Source organism: Crocuta crocuta, unplaced genomic scaffold, assembly GCF_008692635.1.
Source record: "Crocuta crocuta isolate KB4526 unplaced genomic scaffold, BGI_CrCroc_1.0 scaffold3, whole genome shotgun sequence".
Lineage (NCBI taxonomy): Eukaryota > Metazoa > Chordata > Mammalia > Carnivora > Hyaenidae > Crocuta > Crocuta crocuta.
The window spans coordinates 8,778,691-8,798,329 of NW_027529934.1; the positions used below are offsets into that span (position 1 = coordinate 8,778,691).

Sequence of the window (19,639 nt, forward strand, 5' to 3'; positions counted from 1 at the left end):
TAAATCCACGCCCTTATTCACAGGGAATACACCTTAACATTTTTGATACAGTAAAGATATAGAGGTTACATTTTCATTTTTTTAACAAGACGGTTGTAAACTGTATTTTCATAACCTGTGTCCAGGCAGAATGTTGTACTGCACCTGAGGTGGGAGATCCAGGTTTGTGTAATATTCTTTGGCAACTGGACGAGGTAGTCCCTGGTCCAGTCAGACCTTTAGATGTGAACATATTCAGGATCCTAATTCCAGAATTTTCTCCTAAACTCTATTATAATAATGCCTTATATTTGTATAGTTTTACAATTAACCAAGTATATGTAAGATCTTAGTTGGACCTTCCAACAACCCTTTGAGGTGAGTGCTTCAGGGGTCATCACCTTCATCGTTGCAGAGGAGGAAGTGGTGGAGCAGAAATCACACAGCTAGTCATTGAAGGAGCCCGGACCCGAGCACAGGGCTCACCGCGCCCTGTCCTGTGTTCTCTCCATCATGCCACACACCTTTGTGTTCAAAATTGTATGTGTGTTTCATGAATATGGGGGACAGTTAATTACACTTGTCTTTTAAGGTCTGAACTATATAAGATCTAACTAAGAAATAGATATGGCTCATCATATTAGTTTATTGTAGGTGATACTGGATTAAAGAATAGAGCCTGGACACATGAGTTATGTGGGCTTTCTGCTCCTCCCCCTCCCCCACCCCTCCTCTCCCAGTTGAACTTACCCACTTAGTCCCGCATCTAGTAGTAGGGCCACAGCAGGCCTCCCGGGCACAGAGGCAGCCGCACTCCTGCAAGGAGGAGTGCAGGACAGGAGCGGGGGCCCCGGGCAGGCAGCTGGAGAGTGAGCTGGGGAGATTCCAGGCCACACAGGACCATCACTCCCCCCACCAGGGATGAGTAGGTACGTGGAGGTGAGAGGATGGCAGAAGTCTCTCCTCAACCCTTCTGCGAGGGTGCAGGAGTTCCTCCTCTGCGAGCTTTGTAGGAGAGGCCTAGAACGGTTCTTCCTGTGGGTTCTTCGTGTGCAGTTAATTCACGGGGGGAGGAAAGACTGTCCGCTCTTTGAGTATAAGGACCTGTTATGTGTAACACACCCTGTCCGCCAGAGTGTGTAACGTAGGACTGAACATGTAGTCATGCCCCACAAATACTTGTTGGCCAGCCTGTAATCTTCACTAGAGCATGGAGGTTGCAGAGGATAAATACTGTCAGAGAAAGACCCAATTTGTGAATGAAAGGAAATTAAAAACAGTTGCCCATTGTCTTTTTGACCCACCTGAAGGCAGGCTGGCTGGCAGCCAAGGAGTCCCAGCCATCAGACCACACCCTGGCTGCCAAGGGAGCTGTCTGACCTCGGCTCTTCCTCCAGAAAGACAGCAGCCCAGCGGTTGCTCTCCTTCCCTGCTCAAGTGCTCAGATCTTGTATATTCTCCTTGGAACATATTCAGTCAACTTTAAACCCCCTTTCTCCTTTTCTCTCTCTCTCCCTTTTTTTCCCTCTTTGTTCAGCTGCTAGAGGGATTTTTTTTTTCTTTATTCCTGTTCTACTCCCTGCCCCACCTCTCAATCCCTGTCCTTTTCTCTTTCTCAAATTCTTCTCTTAACTTGGTGGATAAGGAGAATAGTGCTGAAGGTAGTCTTCCTGCATCAAGAAGTAACATTATAGTTAATAGAGTGTGTTCTTAAGTACCTTGAAAGTTTCCAGAATACCAATCTAGAAAGTCAGCAGACTTTCTGTTTTTTAATTAAATTGCTTATGGTGAACCACCAGCATTAAGAATAAATGTACTTTTTCATTCAATTTTCCTTTTGTTTGATAGTAGAAGTACAGCGCTACCATTTTTCATGGCAAACAGAATTTCAACAATGCATGTCCTAAACAAGCTTTTATTTGCCAGCTTATAAACCCAACTATAACTTGTCCTTTCTCAGGGAAAGGGCCTGCTATTTCCAGGTTTGGAATCACCTGTTGGACACAGCCAGTGTGTCCTGTGTTCTGGAACCATCTTCATCCACAGTGTACAGGGCAATTTGTATCCTCTCTTCTTCAAGTTCCAAAACAAACTGGGAATAGAGGGAATTTCTTTGCTTCCTACATGACTTATGAACTTTGTGTCTGTCTCACAGGAAAGGCTTTTGACATCACATACGTGCGACTCAAGTTCCACACTAGCCGCCCAGAGAGCTTCGCCATTTACAAGCGCACGCGGGAAGACGGGCCCTGGGTCCCTTACCAGTACTACAGCGGCTCCTGTGAGAACACCTACTCAAAGGCAAACCGTGGCTTCATCAGGACAGGAGGAGATGAGCAGCAAGCCTTGTGCACAGATGAATTCAGTGACATTTCCCCTCTAACTGGGGGCAATGTGGCCTTTTCAACCCTAGAAGGAAGGCCAAGTGCCTACAACTTTGACAATAGCCCAGTGCTGCAGGTAATGCATCCAGAAGTTGGCTTTGCCCTCAGTTAGTTGTTCCTTGTATGTACGGGATGCAGGAGGATGGACTGTGTGGTCCCACTTCAGAGGTAAGGGGTCAGGGTGGAATCTACCCCAGCAGAACGGACAGGTGGGTCTTATCCTGCTCTCCTGGAGATGCTGAGGATGGGAAGGAGAGCCGTTTTGTTCCAGCTACCCAGTTGATGTTCTTATGTCCCTGCGCACATGCCAGTGTATTCTGGGCTACAACTTTTAGAAATTTTCTTGAAAGCCAAGTTTTAACTTAGCTCTTTACTCACGGTGGAAACATTTTGCTTCTGACCTTTTGAAGAGAGTGTATGAGTCTACTGGTTATTTTTGCATCTTTTCTTATCTCTTCTCTGATTTGACAAAAAGTATTTTTTAGTATTCACAAGGGGGAACAATTGAAGCAAGATCTGTGAGAATGCCGTCTTCCTTCATTATTGTGCAAGGAAATTTGGACTGGGTCAGTCTGGCTCTGTCGTCAGTCATAAAAACTTCTCATCACCTAAAAGCACTGGTGTTCGTGACAAGATATAAATTTAGGTACACTTGCTATAGTGCCTGAGTGTCAAGATAGAAACTTTCCCCCATTTAAGCACAGAAAGAATTAAAGCTCTTTTTTCCTCATGAATTCTGTGTACATATTCCTTATACACCATAATTTGGAATCTTTCTGTAACACAGAATTGGAGATGCTTCTGTCATGTGGCAGAGGTTAACATCAAAATGGGGACAGCCTGGATTAACTGACTGAGACCAGAAAGACTGGATGTGGGTTTGCAAATGTTGTGTACATTTTATGAAAAGCTGTTGTGATTTCTAAGTAGGGAGTCCACTCATTCTTCTGAGCTTCATGCTTTTGTGTCTTCTCACGCTTTCTCTTTGAACTTTATTATATTCAAAGAGTTTCTAAATTGGTTGTATGGTTTTGCATGGTAGCAAATGATGAGAGTCTGTTTATTTTTCTGTGGGTCCAGCTCTTCCCTTCCATTATATTTCTGTAGTTTGCTGGGAGATTGGAAATCTTGATCATGGTAAACTCTGAGGTTATGGTGAGCAGTAAGGATGTTTGCAAAGGTCTTTCAGTAACATATTCAAAATAAATGGGAATAAGATGTATTCAGAATAAATAGGAAGAACAACTGCTTTTGATAGATGAGAAAACAGAAGACTGAATGTCTAGGGGAGATGTGATCTATGAACTTTTAAAGCTGATCAACTAGCAAACATTTGCTAGCGTAGTGTCTACTGTCCAGATGATTGTATGTTACTGTTCTGCAGAGGTAGTAGTACAGTCAGCAGGAAAAAGCAGTGACCTCACGTGACTGTGGTTTTCTGGCCCCTGTGCTAACCATACGCCTTGTCAGCCTGTCTTCAAGTGGTTCCCTCAGCTGTAGGAATTCTGATGTTGGCTACTCTTTTTTTTTTTTTTTAAAGTAAATTCTACTCCCAATGTGGGGCTCAAACTCACGATCCTGAGATCAAGAGTTACATGCTCTACTGACTGAGCCAGTCAGCCACCCCTGATGTTTGCTACTCTTTATGCCATAGGAACTCATGAAACTGAATGTAGTGAACATGCTGTGGGCATCTGTAATCGATCTGGTCAGTTGCTGTCATTATGCAAAAACATTAATTATGTGCCTCTGGATGTAAGAGCTCTGGTTTTCATAACCAGTTGCCAGGAGGGTTAGCTGATGTGACTTTAGCTGATAATGACCCTCTCTCCTCATTGGTTCCTGTGCCTCTCTCCAGAAGCTGTGATCTCCCAGATGGGAGAGGAGACCCTTCCTGGTTTCATTATATATGAATATTACTAAGCATATATTGATTTATAACAATAACATTTATTACAGCACTTGCTGTAATGTGCCAAGCAGTGTTCTGAGCCCTTTAGATATATTAGCCATATGTACTCATTTAACCCTCATAATAACTCTACAGGTAGACACTTTTTAAATTGCATTTATTTTTATTTTTATTATTTGTTGAAAGAGAGTGTGCATGGGGGGNGGGAGAGGGAGAGGGGGAGGAAGGGGGAGAGAGAGACAGAATCTCAAGGCAAGCTCTACACTCAGCACAGAGCCTGACATGGGGCTTGAATTCTTGCACAAGATCATGACCTAAGCCAAAATCAAGAGTTAGGTATTCAACTGACTGAGCTATGCAGGTGCCCCCCCCCACCCCCTGCTTTTTTAGGGACAGGTAGACAGTTTTATTATCTTCATTTTACAGATGAGGCATTGGCACCATTTATCAGGACAGGTAAAATAACTTATCCCAAACTACACAGTTTTAAGTAGCAGAAATGGGATTCAAAACCTAGAAAGCCTAGGGGCACCTGGGTGGCTTAGTCAGTTAAGCGTCCGACTTTCGCTTAGGTCATGATCTCGCGGTTCGTGGGTTCGAGCCCCACGTTGGGCTCTGTGCTGACTGCCAGCTCAGAGCCTGGAGCCTGTTTCGGAGTCTGTGACTCCCTCTCTCTCTGACCTTCCCCTGCTCACATTGTCTCTCTCTCTCTCTCCTAGAAATAAATAAAACATTAAAAAAAATTAAAAAAAAAAAACAACCTAGGAAGTCTAGCTTGTTCTTTTTAAGATGAACATTATGAAAAAAACGACTCAAACCCAACCCTTGAGAAGCTTTTATTCAAGGGGAGCTGTGATAAAGATGAAGCTCGAAGGAGAGATAATAAGCATTAAACACAGAGATATGCTCAGCTATTTACATTACAGACGACGAAAAGATTCCTAGCATTGTGGCCGTGAGTGGGAGTTGTTATTGGAGCTCCAAGTTTGGATGCGGTGGACTCATCATCTCTTCTCCTTTCTAATTATACTTGGAGGCTTCACGGGGATTAGCTTTTATGAGGCCTCGATGTTGCTCTGTGTGCCAGGTGTTTGGCACGGTTTAAGCCATGCTCCTTAATCAGGGGCGTGCCTCCCAGTCTTGCGGGGAGCCCTCTGAAAACACCTCTGCCGCCCTGCACTTGCTTGTTACATCTCACTGCTGATGTCCACGTGCGGTTCCACCATAGGACTTTCCGTGGAAACGGCATCTTTGGCGGTCATACGTCATATGCTGCTCCAAAACTTAACGATCCTAAATGACCATGATGTATTATTTCTCCTGATTCCATGTTGATCTGGGCTCCCTCAGTGGCAGGTCTGCTGGGAGCTGGGTTTGTCTCTCCCTGTGGCCCCAAAGCTTCAAGGAGACTAGACTAGGCTTCCTCACGTGATGGCAGAAGTATTCTAAGAGAGTAAGTCCCAGTGCACAAGTGCTTATCAGACTTCAGTTTGTGTCACATTTGCTCATGTCCCTTAGGCAAAAGCAAGTCACATGCCCCGGCTTAGAATCAAGGTGCAAAGGGACTATGCAGGGTGTGGACACTGGCAGACATGATTCATTGGAATCATTATTATAACAGTCTACTGTTGATGTAAACATCTGACTAAAATTAGCTCAATGAAAAGGCATTTATTATAAGGGCTTAGAGCTCATAAAACCTAGGGAAAAACTTTAACTTTCATTCTTGTCCTCTGTTATTATGGTACACCTTCCACTTTGATAAGTCGTGGTTCTTCCAGATTTGTTCATTTGCTCATAACTTTCATTCTTGTCCTCTGTTATTATGGTACACCTTCCAATTTGATAAGTCGTGGTTCTTCCAGATTTGTTCATTTGCTCAGCATATGTTATTTGAGCACCTACTGTGTGCTAAGCACCAGGGAGACTGCAGTAAACAAAGCAGATTAAGTCCTTCCCTTAAGCTTAGAATCTTGGTGGTGGTGGTAAGAGACAATATAAATAAAACGGGGAACCTGGGTGGTGTATGACTCTTGATGTCAGCTCAGGTCATGATCTCACGGTTTGGAAGTTCGAGCCTGTGGGGGGCTCTGTGCTGGCAGCGCAGAGCCTGCTTGGGATTCTTTCTCTTCCTCTCTCTCTGCCCTTCCTCCACCTGAGTTCTCTCTCTCTCAAAATAAGTAACTTAAAAATAAATAAGACAAGAGAGTAAAATAGGGAGTTGAAGTGGCAGCAATGTTTGGTTGGGTGGCCAGGGAAGGCCTCACAGAGAAGTGACATTATGGGAAGAGTCAAGTCAAAACTGCGTCTGATTGGTTCTGGCCAGTGTAATGATTTATTACTTTGTACCTGGATGTCTCTCCCAGGTCTGTCAGTAGTGGACCGGGGATGGAGGGAGAGAGAGATGATGGTACAAAACCGGCAAGAGGAGACCATGGCCAGCATGTCTGATAACCACCGTGGTGCCCCACGAGCTCTGTGCTGGCTTCTCTGCTGGATTTGGGGCGTGGATACAGGGTGGAGAGAAGGGGTGTGTACAGAATACCTATTGAATGCTATGCCTTTAAAAGTATATTTCATTTAAGCCTCTCAACAGCCTTGTGAAGAAAAGATTATTATTCCTGCTTTTTGGGACTCTGAGTGACACAACAACTTAGATCAAAAGAAGGGAAGAATCCAGAAGGAGAAAAATATTAGGAAATTAAGGGACTCCTTGAGCAATATAGCTGATTTAATGCTGGAAGAGGGCATAAGTCACGTGATATATTAACTGTTAACAAAAATTTAGACAATTTTGTCACATATATTTCCTTCGTCTTCAGTCTCTTTACCATTTTCTTTTTTTTTTTTTTTTTTTTTTTTTTTTTTTTCCCCCCCCAAANTTTCTTTTTTCCCCTCCCAGGAATGGGTAACTGCCACTGACATCAGAGTCACACTCAATCGCCTGAACACTTTTGGAGATGAAGTGTTTAACGACCCCAAAGTTCTCAAGTCCTACTATTACGCAATCTCTGATTTTGCTGTGGGTGGTAGGTAAGTAAATTATTAAATAACTTTGAAAATGACTGGAGCTTTGGTTTAGGAGTGTAGGAACTTGCTTACAACCATATTAATTAAATGTGTCAAATCAGCACACTTGCTGAATTCTTACTGGGCAACTCAGCACAAAGCTCTGTGACGGGCACTCTGAAGCCACCAAGGAAACATAGGACATTCACCTACTAAAAAGGACTTAACCTTCCAGGATCTTACAAATGAACAGGGCAGGCAGTATATGAGTGTGTAAAAAATTAAACACATGTTTTAGATAAGAAGAGGCCATGTGTCAGAGAATGAGACAGAACTCTCAGGCTAGAGAAGCAGATGGTAACCAAGCTGCGCCTTGAAGAATGAGTAGAATTTGGCAAAGAAAGGAGGATGGGTGGGTGGGATTCAGGAGAATGTGCATGTCATGAGCAGAAGCGTAGAGGTGGGAGATTATAGACCTAGTAGGCTTAAGGAAAGCCTCCTTGGTGAATCTGTGGCATAGATAGAATAAAAGCTGATGGAGGCTATAATCATTGAAAAACCGTGTACTTTTTTGAAGTAGGACTATGATATCTAAACAGTGGTTAAGGTTAGTTGCAGGCAAGGTGAAGGTAGAGTGTCATAGAGAGAATTTATATTCTTGTTATGATGCTGTGATCTGGGTGTTAGGTGACAAATACCTGGCATTAGAGTGGTCACAATAGAATGGAAAGGAACATTTTAGGTAGATTTTCATTGTGAAGCAAGAATTATCAGGATTTTAGTCAAAGATGATGTTAAGCTTTAATGATCAGGAGACTGGTGGTAATATTAATAAAATAAATGAAGACGAGTTAATTTAGGGAAATGACAAGTTGTAGACATCTAAAATTTTAGGTTATGGGGGATATCTAAATTTGTGCATTAGTGAAGGATAGGAGTCGGGAGAAAGAGGAGAACTGAGTGTATAAGTTGAGGATTTATCTGGCACACTGTAGATGTTCAGGACAGGTTTGAGTGTGTTAGGATGTAGTAGTGGAAGCTATAGAACTACTTCTGGCTGTAAGGAAGCCAGTGAGGAAAACGTCAGGACTCTAGAGTGCGTGTTAGTACTTACGGACACTCTCGTGAGTCCTTAATGTGTGACTGTGCCTGCATCTGAGGGATCCTTCAGGATTCTTGCCCCAAACAACCTAAGGGCATATCGAGCTACCAGAGCTCCACAGGGTAGTTGAATGTCTCTTACTACCTTCAGATCAGGAAAATCATTAGGACAGATCATAGCTGACAGAATTATTGACTTATAATATGCCCGCACAAGCCTACCCACATAAATAAAGCAGCTCCTTGACCCTCTCAGTAACCCTGTGAAATTCACATTCTCATCATCCCTATTTTATAGCTGAGGCACAGAGGTTACGTTACACTGGTAAGTCCCAGGGCAGGGTTTCAAGCATGCATCCTGGCTTCAGAGTCCATGCTCTGCTTAACCTCTGCACTTGGCCGCTCCTCGACACACGCAGTTAACTTCCGGAAGTGATCCTCCAGATGGCCTCAGAAATTGTTAGGGACTGTCTTCTTATGTCTGGTTAATGCCCCATCCCCGGTTACATACAGATGGGGTATTTTTTTTTTTGCTTTTTTAATTTTAATTCCTACCTAAAAACTCAATCATTACTTAATTTTGCTTAGTTCCTCAGTTTACAGTCTTGAGTGGTAAAACTAAAAAACATTCTGAGGTTGCTTTTAGTTCTCCCTATACATCATTTTTCTGTATCCATTTCTGGGACTTTGTGGCTGTTGCATATTTCTGAGTATCTGTTCTCTTCCCAGGTGTAAATGTAACGGACATGCAAGCGAGTGTGTAAAGAACGAATTTGGCAAGCTGGTGTGTAATTGTAAACATAACACATACGGAGTGGACTGTGAAAAGTGTCTGCCTTTCTTCAATGACCGGCCGTGGAGACGGGCAACCGCCGAGAGTGCCAGCGAATGCCTGCGTGAGTGCCCCTGGGCCTCAAGCTGTTAAATTATCTTGAGGGCTTCCAGAGTGGGGAGCAGGAATGGGTGACTTCCTTCTGTTCCTCGCTGAAAGGAGTACTCTGAGAGGCAGTGTTTCTTCCATCATTTGAGAGCATAGAACAGTAAACTTAGATGCACATCAGAGGAAAATCCTAGATAAAGAACTGGCTATGAATATAAAGTATGCTCGTTTTGTGTTTCCTTCCTGAACACACACACCAGGGTGTGGGCAGTGTCTCCAAGGTTTGGGACTTTGCGTAGATCCAAATACTGGGCAAGTGTAGCCTCCTTTAAAATTTGGTTTCTCTAGTCTTTTTCTTTGCTGCACATTTAAAATATTTTCCTGCTAATGGTCATTTACTCAAGCAATCAGGATCATTGATAAATATGTATCGGGTACGTTGATTTCTAGACTAAGACTCCCATTCAAAAGATGATTTTCCCAAAATATTTTTCCTTTATTTCACTAAAGAGCACATTTGGGAGAATTTTCCTACTCCTCCCATGCAGATGTGGGTGACTTTGGGAAGAAGAGTAGATTCTAGTATTTCTAGAAAAAGGTAAAATGAAAAAGAGTATACATTGTTTATCCCTTCATAATAGCTTGGTTTATTCTCAACAAATAGAGAAAGATGTCTCAGGAGAAAGGAACCATGAAACTGTGTGATTGTGATTTGCCAAGGACTTAAAAATAAGAAACTTTTAAAGCAGCTATAATTTTTTATGGCCTTATAAATATTTATCATCTACTTTTGATGAAGGAATAAGAAAGAAGACACTCCACACTCACTGGAATTGTTGGCAGAAACCTTGAGAAATGACCAATATCTTGACTCATGACTATGTCTATTGCCTAGAGCAGATTTTATATACATATAAATATATACGTATATATTTAACGTTCATTTCAGAGAGAGAGAGAGAGAGAGTGTGTGTGTGTGTGTGTGTTTGTGTGTGAGAGAGAGAGAGAGCGAGAGAGAGAGCGAGCAGGGGAGGGGCAGAGAGAGGGGAAGACACAGAATCTGAAGTAGGCTCCAGGCTGAGCTGTCAGCACAGAGCCCAACATGGGGCTCAAACTCAGAACCTTGAGATCATGCCCCGAGCCAAAGTCAGATGGTTAACTGACTGAGCCAACCAGAGGCCCATAGATCAGAGTTTCTTGTCTTCCCTTTTCCTCAGCAGTTCCCAGATTTGAAGATAAATTGTGCAGCTTCCTCTAGAATTCCTACAAACTTGCTTGACCTTCTATTCTTTTACTGAACTGTAATAGCTAGTGTTAGAAGCTGCAGGATAAAGGTCTTAACAGAAAGAATGACATGCCCCTAAGATGTGACATGTAAATAAATGTACACATGTATTTGACAAGGATTCTGTTCAGTGATAGGGTCACATTTTGAGTCCATCCAGGAACCTTATGAGAAGAACAAACAGCATATTGCCAGTTTACCGCTAGGAAACTGGTGGTTTGCCTTTTCACCAGCTGCTGCTGATGGAGACTCAGCACCTGCTTTCCCCGTGGGCCAGGACAGTGTAGTCAAGTCCTGCTTCTGCTCCACAGTCCCAGAGCACCAAGCCATTTAGCTGGGGATGGACCGAGTTTGGCTGGGGTGGGATGTGTGGGATAATCTAGAGAGGCTTGAGGGAAGAGAAATAGCAGACAAAGAAGAGAAAGGGCACTCTACATGTTACTTAATACAACTCTAATTTTTGGCACCAGTGATTCAAATTTCTAAAAAGTTTTAAAGCATAATCCTATTTTAAAACCCTGATTATAAAGAAGGGGAAGTGAAAAAAAGGAAATATATACATTCAAACATTTTTTTAAAACAACTTTATCTGAAATAAAATAAAACCTTATTTAGTACTCAAGATACTGCCTGTACTTTGTGTGGAATCAATAATTCTAAAAAAATAAATAAATAAAGCTTAATAGAAATATAATAAAGAATTCCTGTGAGTACATATACGTATTCTTAACATGTAGTTGTGTAGGGGAACATAATTGACATCGTGGCTCCCCAGAGGACGGCTGTGTCCAGTGACGCTGGGTGTTCCTTCAGTCCTGCCTCCATCACAGGGATACTTATCTTACCCCACGTGTCTCAGGTTCCCCCAGTCTGGCTATGCAAGTAGTCTGGCACTTTGAAAATTAGTGTCTTAATGTATTTGAATCATCTTAGGCCTGAAAAGTTGAGGTAAAATATAAATTGGCACCTTTTTTGGGAGCTGGTATTGAATGAAGGAGAAAGATTCAGAAAAATTAGAATTTAACTTGGCTTTTACATGCATATAAACAATTAGAGTCTAAGTACAGGAATTCATTGTATTTTATGGTAGCATTGTGGGGTTTTTGTTTTGCTTAAGAAGAAATTTTATTTTATTTCATTGAGAGAAGGAGAGTGAGAGCATGAGCGATAGAGGGGGAGAGCGAGAATCTTAAGCAGGCTCCACACTCAGTATGGAGCCTGACAGAGAGCTCGATCTCATGACCCTGGGATCATGACCTGAGCCAAAATCAGGAGTCAGGAGCTTAACTAACAGAGCCACCCAGGCACCCCAATGGCATTGTTTTTGATAAGACTATTTCTTAGTAAACTGCTAACATGGCCACCTAAACTCTTTATTGAAGTACTGCTTTGTTTCTAAATGAACTACGTATTAAGTGGATGGTCTTATTCTACCATCCATTGGGCGTTAGAGGTTATGGGAAATAATGGTTTGGTTTTCTTAGAGACTTTAAAATGCTGTTTGGCAAAAGAACATGGATCTGACCTAACTTGTATGTTTTGGCCAACAGCCTGTGACTGCAATGGCCGATCACAAGAATGCTACTTTGACCCTGAACTATACCGGTCCACCGGCCATGGTGGCCATTGTACCAACTGCCAAGGCAACACAGATGGTGCCAAATGTGAGAGGTGCCGGGAAAATTTCTTCCGCCTTGGGAACAATGAAGCCTGCTCTCCGTGTCACTGTAGTCCTGTGGGTAAGTGACAGGCGAGTCAGCTTCAGCCTGATGGATTGAAAGACAGCTCCCTATCTCGCCAAAAAATAAAGCTTTGTTTCCTCAGCATCTGCACAGGTTATGTATGGAAGTATGTACATTATTGTACCTCCCACCTCCACTCTGTTTAACCAAGTTAAACTTTCAAATGATTTTTCTGGTGTGTATAAAAGCGTGAGGTTGGCCTGAGTAATGGTTTTGTAAATAATTAGTAACATGATCCTAGAAACCAATTTGAACTTTGACTGTAAAAGGTTAGCTGCTTCGTGAGTTCTTCCATGTTAATGATTTTGTTTAGTTTACAGTCCTTAGAGGGCTGAACTTTCTCAGTATGCTGGTGTGTGTTCAGAAACGTAGAGTGCTCTTAGTCTGTTCTCCTCTTTCAAGAGTTGACCTTTATTTTGTTGTGCCTGTATATACTTAAGTTCTTGACGTGGGCCTTAAGGACCCTGTGCTTGCCCACAGAGAAGCGACTGGCTTTGAGTATAGTTTACCGTTCAGTGCAGAGTGCCTTGCTTTTCAACGTTGATAAGCAAGGTGTGTGTCTGGAAAGTTAAAATGTTATGGTTTAAAAGGATATAATTTTGAGACAATGAGGATTTAAAATTTGATCTTTAATCCCTCTGTAACCATCTAGAGATCACATATTGGGTTTCAGGCAGTGTTTTTAGTTGCCATTGCTTTTTTGATTTGACACCTTAATTTTACGTCCATCCGTGGTTGTTGATAAGCTCTTTAACTTTTAGGTTCTCTCAGCACACAGTGTGATGGCTACGGCAGGTGCAGCTGTAAGCCGGGGGTGATGGGGGATAAGTGTGACCGTTGCCAGCCCGGCTTCCATTCTCTCACTGAGGCAGGATGCAGGTAAGACTTTTCAGAACCAGGAAGAGGGGGCAGAACCTAAATGTAGTCTTTTCAGAACAAGAGATCCTATGGCCTGTGTAGACATTTTTCCTTATAATAATCGTCAAGAGGATTCAAAACTTCTAGCTGTCATAATAATCCAGAATTGGTTTGTAACAGAGATTAAGCAGAGTTTTAATTAAAAAAAATTTTTTTAAGTTCATTTATTTTGAGAGCTAGAGGGAGAACACAGGCGAGCAGGAGAGGGGCAGAGAGAGAAGGACAGAGAATCCCAAGCAGGCTTCACACTATCAGCACAGAGCCCAGCTCAGGGCTTGAATTCACAAACCATGAGATCATGCCCTGAACCTAAATCAAGAGCTGGACGCTTAACCAGCTGGGCCACCCAGGTGCCCCTAAGCAGAGTTGTTGTGTTTTTAAAGATATTTAAAATAAATTGAACATTCTTTCCATGTTCTTCTGGATGACTTACCACCATAAATCACAACTTTTGCACTATGCCATTTGTTTCCCCCAACTCTTTTCATATGGTGCAATAATTAGATGCTCTGTTGAAATCAAATGCATTGTTGAAAGGTTAGGTGAACACAGGAAATATAAGGAAATGGAAAGGAAAGCTGCAATTTGGTCTCTGTTGGTACCTAAGTAAAGATTTGTAAACAAGAGTTTCTTGGAAAGGAAGAAAGACCATGATTCCGTTCCAATTACATTTTACACTAAACTCTGTTAGAAGACAGGCATCTAAGCCACCATAAAAGCAATGTAATTTTCTCGTATCTCTTTTTCCTTGCCTAAGCAATAGCGAATCACAAAATGATACTGGAAAGTGTGCTTGAATACTATTCTATTAGCATGTAAGAACAAATGGACAGTTTATACTATAAAAAGTAAAGATAAAGAGGATTGGATGGTCTGTCTTCGTAGACCGCTGAACAATTTTTTTTTAATTTAAACTCAAGTTAGTTAACACATAGTGTAACAATGATCTCAGGAATAGAATTTAGTGATTCATCACTTACATTTAACACCCAGTGCTCATCCCAACAAGTGCCCTCCTTAATGCCCGCCACCCACTTAGCCCATCCCACCACCCAGCACCCCACCAGCAACCCTCAGTTTGTTCTCTGTATTGATAGAGTCTCTTTATGGTTTGTCTCCTTCTCTGTTTTTATATTATTTTTAAGGAGAGTTTTTAGTATCAAAATGTGATAGGTGTCCTTAATTAAAACTAAATCCATAAATAAAACTGATTTTAAAACATCTTTCACTTTTTTATTTTATAAAAAATTTTATATTTTTTATATAATAAATTTATATTATATATTTTTATTTTTTCTTTAAAAAAATAAAATGTATTATCATATAAAACCAAAAGGTGACTTTAAAAGTAGAATTTCTTTCTCATTTCTCTCATTGTTTTACTCCTTTTTCCATCCAATAGGCCATGCTCTTGTAATCCTTCTGGCAGCATAGATGAATGTAATGTTGAAACAGGAAGATGTGTTTGCAAAGACAATGTTGAAGGCTTCAATTGTGAGAGGTAACTCCGTATTTCTCTAGCTATATTGTGTTTTTTCTGATATCATATTTCAAGCACAAAAAAAAATTCCTGATTATACATTTATGTTTTTCAGGTGCAAACCTGGATTTTTTAATCTGGAATTCTCTAATCCCAAGGGCTGCACACCCTGCTTCTGCTTTGGACATTCTTCTGTCTGTACAAATGCTGTCGGCTACAGTGTTTATTCTATAACCTCTACCTTTCAGATCGGTAATTTGGACCTTCCCTTCTGTCTCCCAGAATTGTGAGACTAGACTTACAGTAGTTTTTAAAAATCTTTTAAAATGTTTGTTTATTTTTGAAAGAGGGAGAGAGACAGAGTGCGAGCAGGGGAGGGGCAAAGAGAGAAGGAGACACAGAACCTGAAGCAGGGTCCAGGCTGTCAGTACAGACCCTGACGTGGGGCTTGAACCCACGAACCATGAGATCATGACCTGAGCCAAAGTCGGATGCTTAACCAACTAAGCCACCCACGTGCCCCAAGACTTATAGTAGTTTTAAAAAATTAATAATTTTGAGGATTTTTTAAGTAGTAACATTGTATTTTTTAATATACATTATTTTTTGTTTGGCTGTTTAATGAAAATATATGGCTTTTAGTATGTAGTATAGTATAAATTTACAGAAATCAAAATATAACTTTAGAGGTATAGCATACACAGGTACTGTTGTAGGAACCATGTATTCAAAAATGTTTATTGCTGACTTTCTATATATTTTGTGGTCTATAGATAACCTGAATTCAGGGTGTTTATAGTGTGGTGGCACTTATGTTCTCATCCTGTGCTTGCAGATGAGGATGGATGGCGTGTAGAACAAAGGGACGGCTCTGAAGCATCACTCGAGTGGTCCTCAGAGAGGCAGGACATCGCTGTCATCTCAGATAGCTACTTTCCTAGGTACTTCATTGCTCCTGGTAAGTAAGACAGAGAAGCAGTCTGGCGCGATGTGTGTCCCTGTTTGCTCTCATTGCTACATTCTCGCACCCCACTGTGTCTGCTTTGTGTGTCCCTGTTTGCTCTCATGTTACATTCTCGCACACCACTGTGTCTACTCTCCAGCGAAGTTCCTGGGCAAGCAGGTGCTGAGTTATGGTCAGAACCTCACCTTCTCCTTTCGAGTGGACAGACGAGACACTCGCCTGTCTGCGGAAGACCTGGTGCTTGAAGGAGCTGGCCTGAGAGTATCTGTGCCCTTGATCGCTCAGGGCAATTCCTATCCAAGTGAGACCACCGTGAAATACGTCTTCAGGTAAGACAGTCTTCTTTGGAAAATCTGACTTGACCAGAATTCTAAAAGTAGTTTCTTTACCAGTCTTACTGGCCTCAAGGTGTATGTTGAAGAAGAACATCTGGGTTATAAAGGTGATTTCGGAAAAGGAAGCCTTCCCTTTATGTACCTGTACCCTTTCCAGTTGTAGTATCAAACCAACAGACCCATTTCTGACTTGGTTAGATTGTCAGAGCATTGCATTGTTGGTGGCTTAAATGAATGAGAAGTGCTTTCTCAGTACCCAGAATTTTCCCTACAGAGGGTAATGTAAAAGGCGAAAGATTTATACGATCTGAAGAGAAACCAGAGTATTACAGAGGGTAATGTAGACCTCTCTTTCTCTCTAGGCTCCATGAAGCAACAGATTATCCTTGGAGGCCTCCTCTTACCCCTTTTGAATTTCAGAAGCTCCTAAACAATTTGACCTCCATCAAGATCCGTGGGACATATAGTGAGAGAAGTAAGTTATGATATAATTTAAGAAAATTAAGAAGATGGTTAGGTGAAAAGATCCACAATAATGTGAAAGTTTATTTCTAAAGCCCTGATACTATAAAACCTGATCCTAAAGAAGTGGTATAAACTATCTCATTGTACATATAAAAATAATGCATTTGTTTAACCACATTCAGGGACCTGGAGAAAATTTGCTAAAACTAATAAATGACATTGTTCCATAATGAAAAAGCCTAATGAGGTTACTTTATATCTAAATATATTCTAAGAATCTTTTTTAAATGTTTTTTATAATTTTTTTTTTTNGAGACAGAGCACAAGAGGGGGAAAGGGCAGAGAGAGAGGAAGACAGAATCTGAAACAGGCCCCAGGCTCTGAACTATCAGCACAGAGCCTGATGCAGGGCTTGAACCCACAAACCACAAGATCATGACCTGAGCCGAAGTTGGATGTTTAACCAACTGAGCCACCTAGGCGCCCCTATGTTCTAAGAATCTTGAGTGTAATTCTACCAACTCACATTGCTTCATCTTTATTTATTAGTATGCCTTTAAATTTTTTTCCTATAATTTTTTTTAACGAGGACCTTTCTCTGTAGAACACTAAAGCTGTTTGGGTGGAGTCAGAGTGGTGGTGTGGCATGTAAGTGGCATCAGCAGCTTGGATGCATTGGTTTTTAGATGCCTACATGAATATCCAGATGAAAATGTCTTATAAATGGTCAGAAATATGGGTCTGAGGCTTAGGAATAAGTTAGGACTAGAGATCTGGAATTGAAAGTTTGACCGCATATAGGCAATAATTTTTGAACTCGAAAATGAGACCAAAAATAGAGAAAAAGTACAACCCAGAAACATAGTTATCTAAGGACCATACCATGAGACTCAAGGGAGAAAAAAGAATTTCTCGAGAAGTAGAAACAACTAATGGTCTTATAAAAATGGCTCTATTGGATTTTGGATTGGGTGACTAAAGAATTGTTGGTGATTTTTTTTTTAAAAAGGTTGAAACTGAAGTTATATACTATGCTTTGACAAGTAATTTGAAGGTGAAGAGTAAAATAAAGCTTACTCTTTTAAGAGGCCTGGCTGTAAAGGAAGGAAAAGAGATGGATTATAATTCAAGAGAAGGGACAAGATTAGAGGAAGAGTACTTTTTAGAATTGGAAGCACATTAACCAGTGGGTCTATCTCATGATCTAACTGTTAACAAAACCCCATAAATATATTAAAAGTAACTAAGTTCAAAGTAGTAATAGAAGAGATGTTCTTTAGCCTCGGGTTGTCAGGTTCTAAGAATTCTATAAACAGCAAGTGATATTTCATAACCTAGGGAAATAAACTTGAAACCAAAGGCTGTAAGAGACAGGAGCGGAATGGAAATTAAAGGGAAATATGATGAAATAAGAGACTGCCACTTCATAGGATATTCCTGCTGAGGCTATCCTGTGTGCTATTGGGTTGGATGAACCTTTGGTCTAAGCCAATATAAGGCTCCCTCTTTTTATTTTCTTCTGGAAACGGGGAAGCATTGGGATATATGGCATAATTGCTTGGGAATAACTGCATATTTGCCAAAGTAGCCCTGAATGTTAAAACTTGTATACCAATTGTTCCTATTTATGCAGGCCACAAAGCATAATTGAATGGTACCTGTCGGCACGTGCTTTCCTTGCTCTTTTATTCCTGAACTCTACAGTCAGTGCCTGCTTTTGTGGCAGAAGAACAAAAACCCTGCTTAACGGCTTTGGGCTTAACTCTTCTTGTCCCCTGCATTCTTGCTCCAATCTTTTCTTGCCCCAGAATATTTCCCAGTGCATTTCCTTTTTCACATTGATGATTGAGAGAACTGTAGAATCCAACAAATCTGGTTGTGTGTGTGTGTGTGTGTGTGTGTGTGTTTAAAAGTTTCCAGACACTTAGCATTTATAACACTCGTGGGGTACCTGGAGCTATTTTCTAGTTATCTCCTCCAAAAGATGAGGTAACTAATAGTTACTGTCTCTGGAATTTTGTGTCTGATTACTCTGTAGCTTTATTACCTTTCTGTAAGCTTTTGGAAAACAGAAGCCAATTCAGTGACTCCCCTGCCCACACCATACGCAGGTGCTGGCTATTTGGATGATGTCTCCCTGACAAGTGCCCGCCCTGGGCCTGGGGTGCCCGCAACGTGGGTGGAATCCTGCACCTGTCCTGTGGGATACGGAGGGCAGTTTTGTGAGATGTGCCTCCCGGGTTACAGAAGAGAGACTCCGAGTCTCGGGCCATACAGCCCGTGTGTGCTTTGTACCTGCAATGGACACAGTGAGACATGTGACCCTGAGACAGGTGAGCAGATGGTCTTTGGTAGCTGCTAGCCCTCCATCCTCTAGCGGATGGGTGGGAAGTGCTCACGGTCTTGTGTGTTTGCCCCCCACCTGTCACCGCCTGTTTCCTCATCCCCCCTCTCCACGCAGGTGTTTGTGACTGCAGAGACAACACAGCTGGAGCCCACTGCGAGAAGTGCAGCGACGGCTACTATGGAGATTCGACCGCGGGGACCTCCTCCGATTGCCAGCCCTGTCCGTGTCCTGGGGGCTCGAGCTGTGCTGTTGTCCCTAAGAGTCAGGAGGTGGTGTGCACCAACTGTCCCACTGGCACCACCGGTGAGTCCGCTTTTCCACTGGCTCTCCATGTTCCAGCTCAAAAATCGCTTGGGAAGAAGAGCTCTGGGGGTTTGTGGACTTCTGTCTGTTTCTTTGGTTCAGTGATTGTGGTTTTCTGGGTAGGCAAAGGTTTTATAGGAAAAAGATGTATTAACAGCTTATAGAATGTGTATCAGATATAAATAACAGCCAACACATTTATGGCCACATAGTTCTCAGAGCACTTTACACATTCTGCCTCATTAATCCTCACAACCCCATGAGGTTTTTTTACCCCCATGCTACAGCTAAGAAAGCTGAGGTGCAGAGACATTCAGCTGCATGTCCCAGCTGCATGGCTAGTCACTGGAAGAGCTCATGACCGCTACAATGCACTCCCCCACATGAGAACCAAAACTTGCTTTATACTTGGTGGGGCTGTCCTGAGATTCTAGATACAAGGTGGTATTTCTTAAATTCTTTCAATTCTTTCTGTCTTTAAAAGTCCTTTCTGTGCTTCATTGCCCATCACATTTAGTTGGGAAAAAATATTTGT

The 19,639-nt window shown here is 41.8% G+C and overlaps 1 protein-coding gene across 1 annotated transcript in view; it reads left to right on the plus strand.

The window, feature by feature from the left end:
* The window catches only part of LAMC1 (laminin subunit gamma 1), a 124,796-nt gene that overhangs the window by 77,782 nt on the left and 27,375 nt on the right, over positions 1–19,639 (plus strand). Inside the window, exons 2-13 of the mRNA XM_077763241.1 lie at positions 2,135–2,439; positions 7,178–7,308; positions 9,115–9,281; positions 12,101–12,289; positions 13,054–13,171; positions 14,613–14,711; positions 14,806–14,942; positions 15,526–15,648; positions 15,794–15,983; positions 16,352–16,464; positions 18,566–18,787; positions 18,916–19,104. Of these exons, the coding sequence (XP_077619367.1) occupies positions 2,135–2,439; positions 7,178–7,308; positions 9,115–9,281; positions 12,101–12,289; positions 13,054–13,171; positions 14,613–14,711; positions 14,806–14,942; positions 15,526–15,648; positions 15,794–15,983; positions 16,352–16,464; positions 18,566–18,787; positions 18,916–19,104 (1,983 nt within the window). The remainder of the gene's footprint in view (positions 1–2,134; positions 2,440–7,177; positions 7,309–9,114; positions 9,282–12,100; positions 12,290–13,053; positions 13,172–14,612; positions 14,712–14,805; positions 14,943–15,525; positions 15,649–15,793; positions 15,984–16,351; positions 16,465–18,565; positions 18,788–18,915; positions 19,105–19,639) is intronic.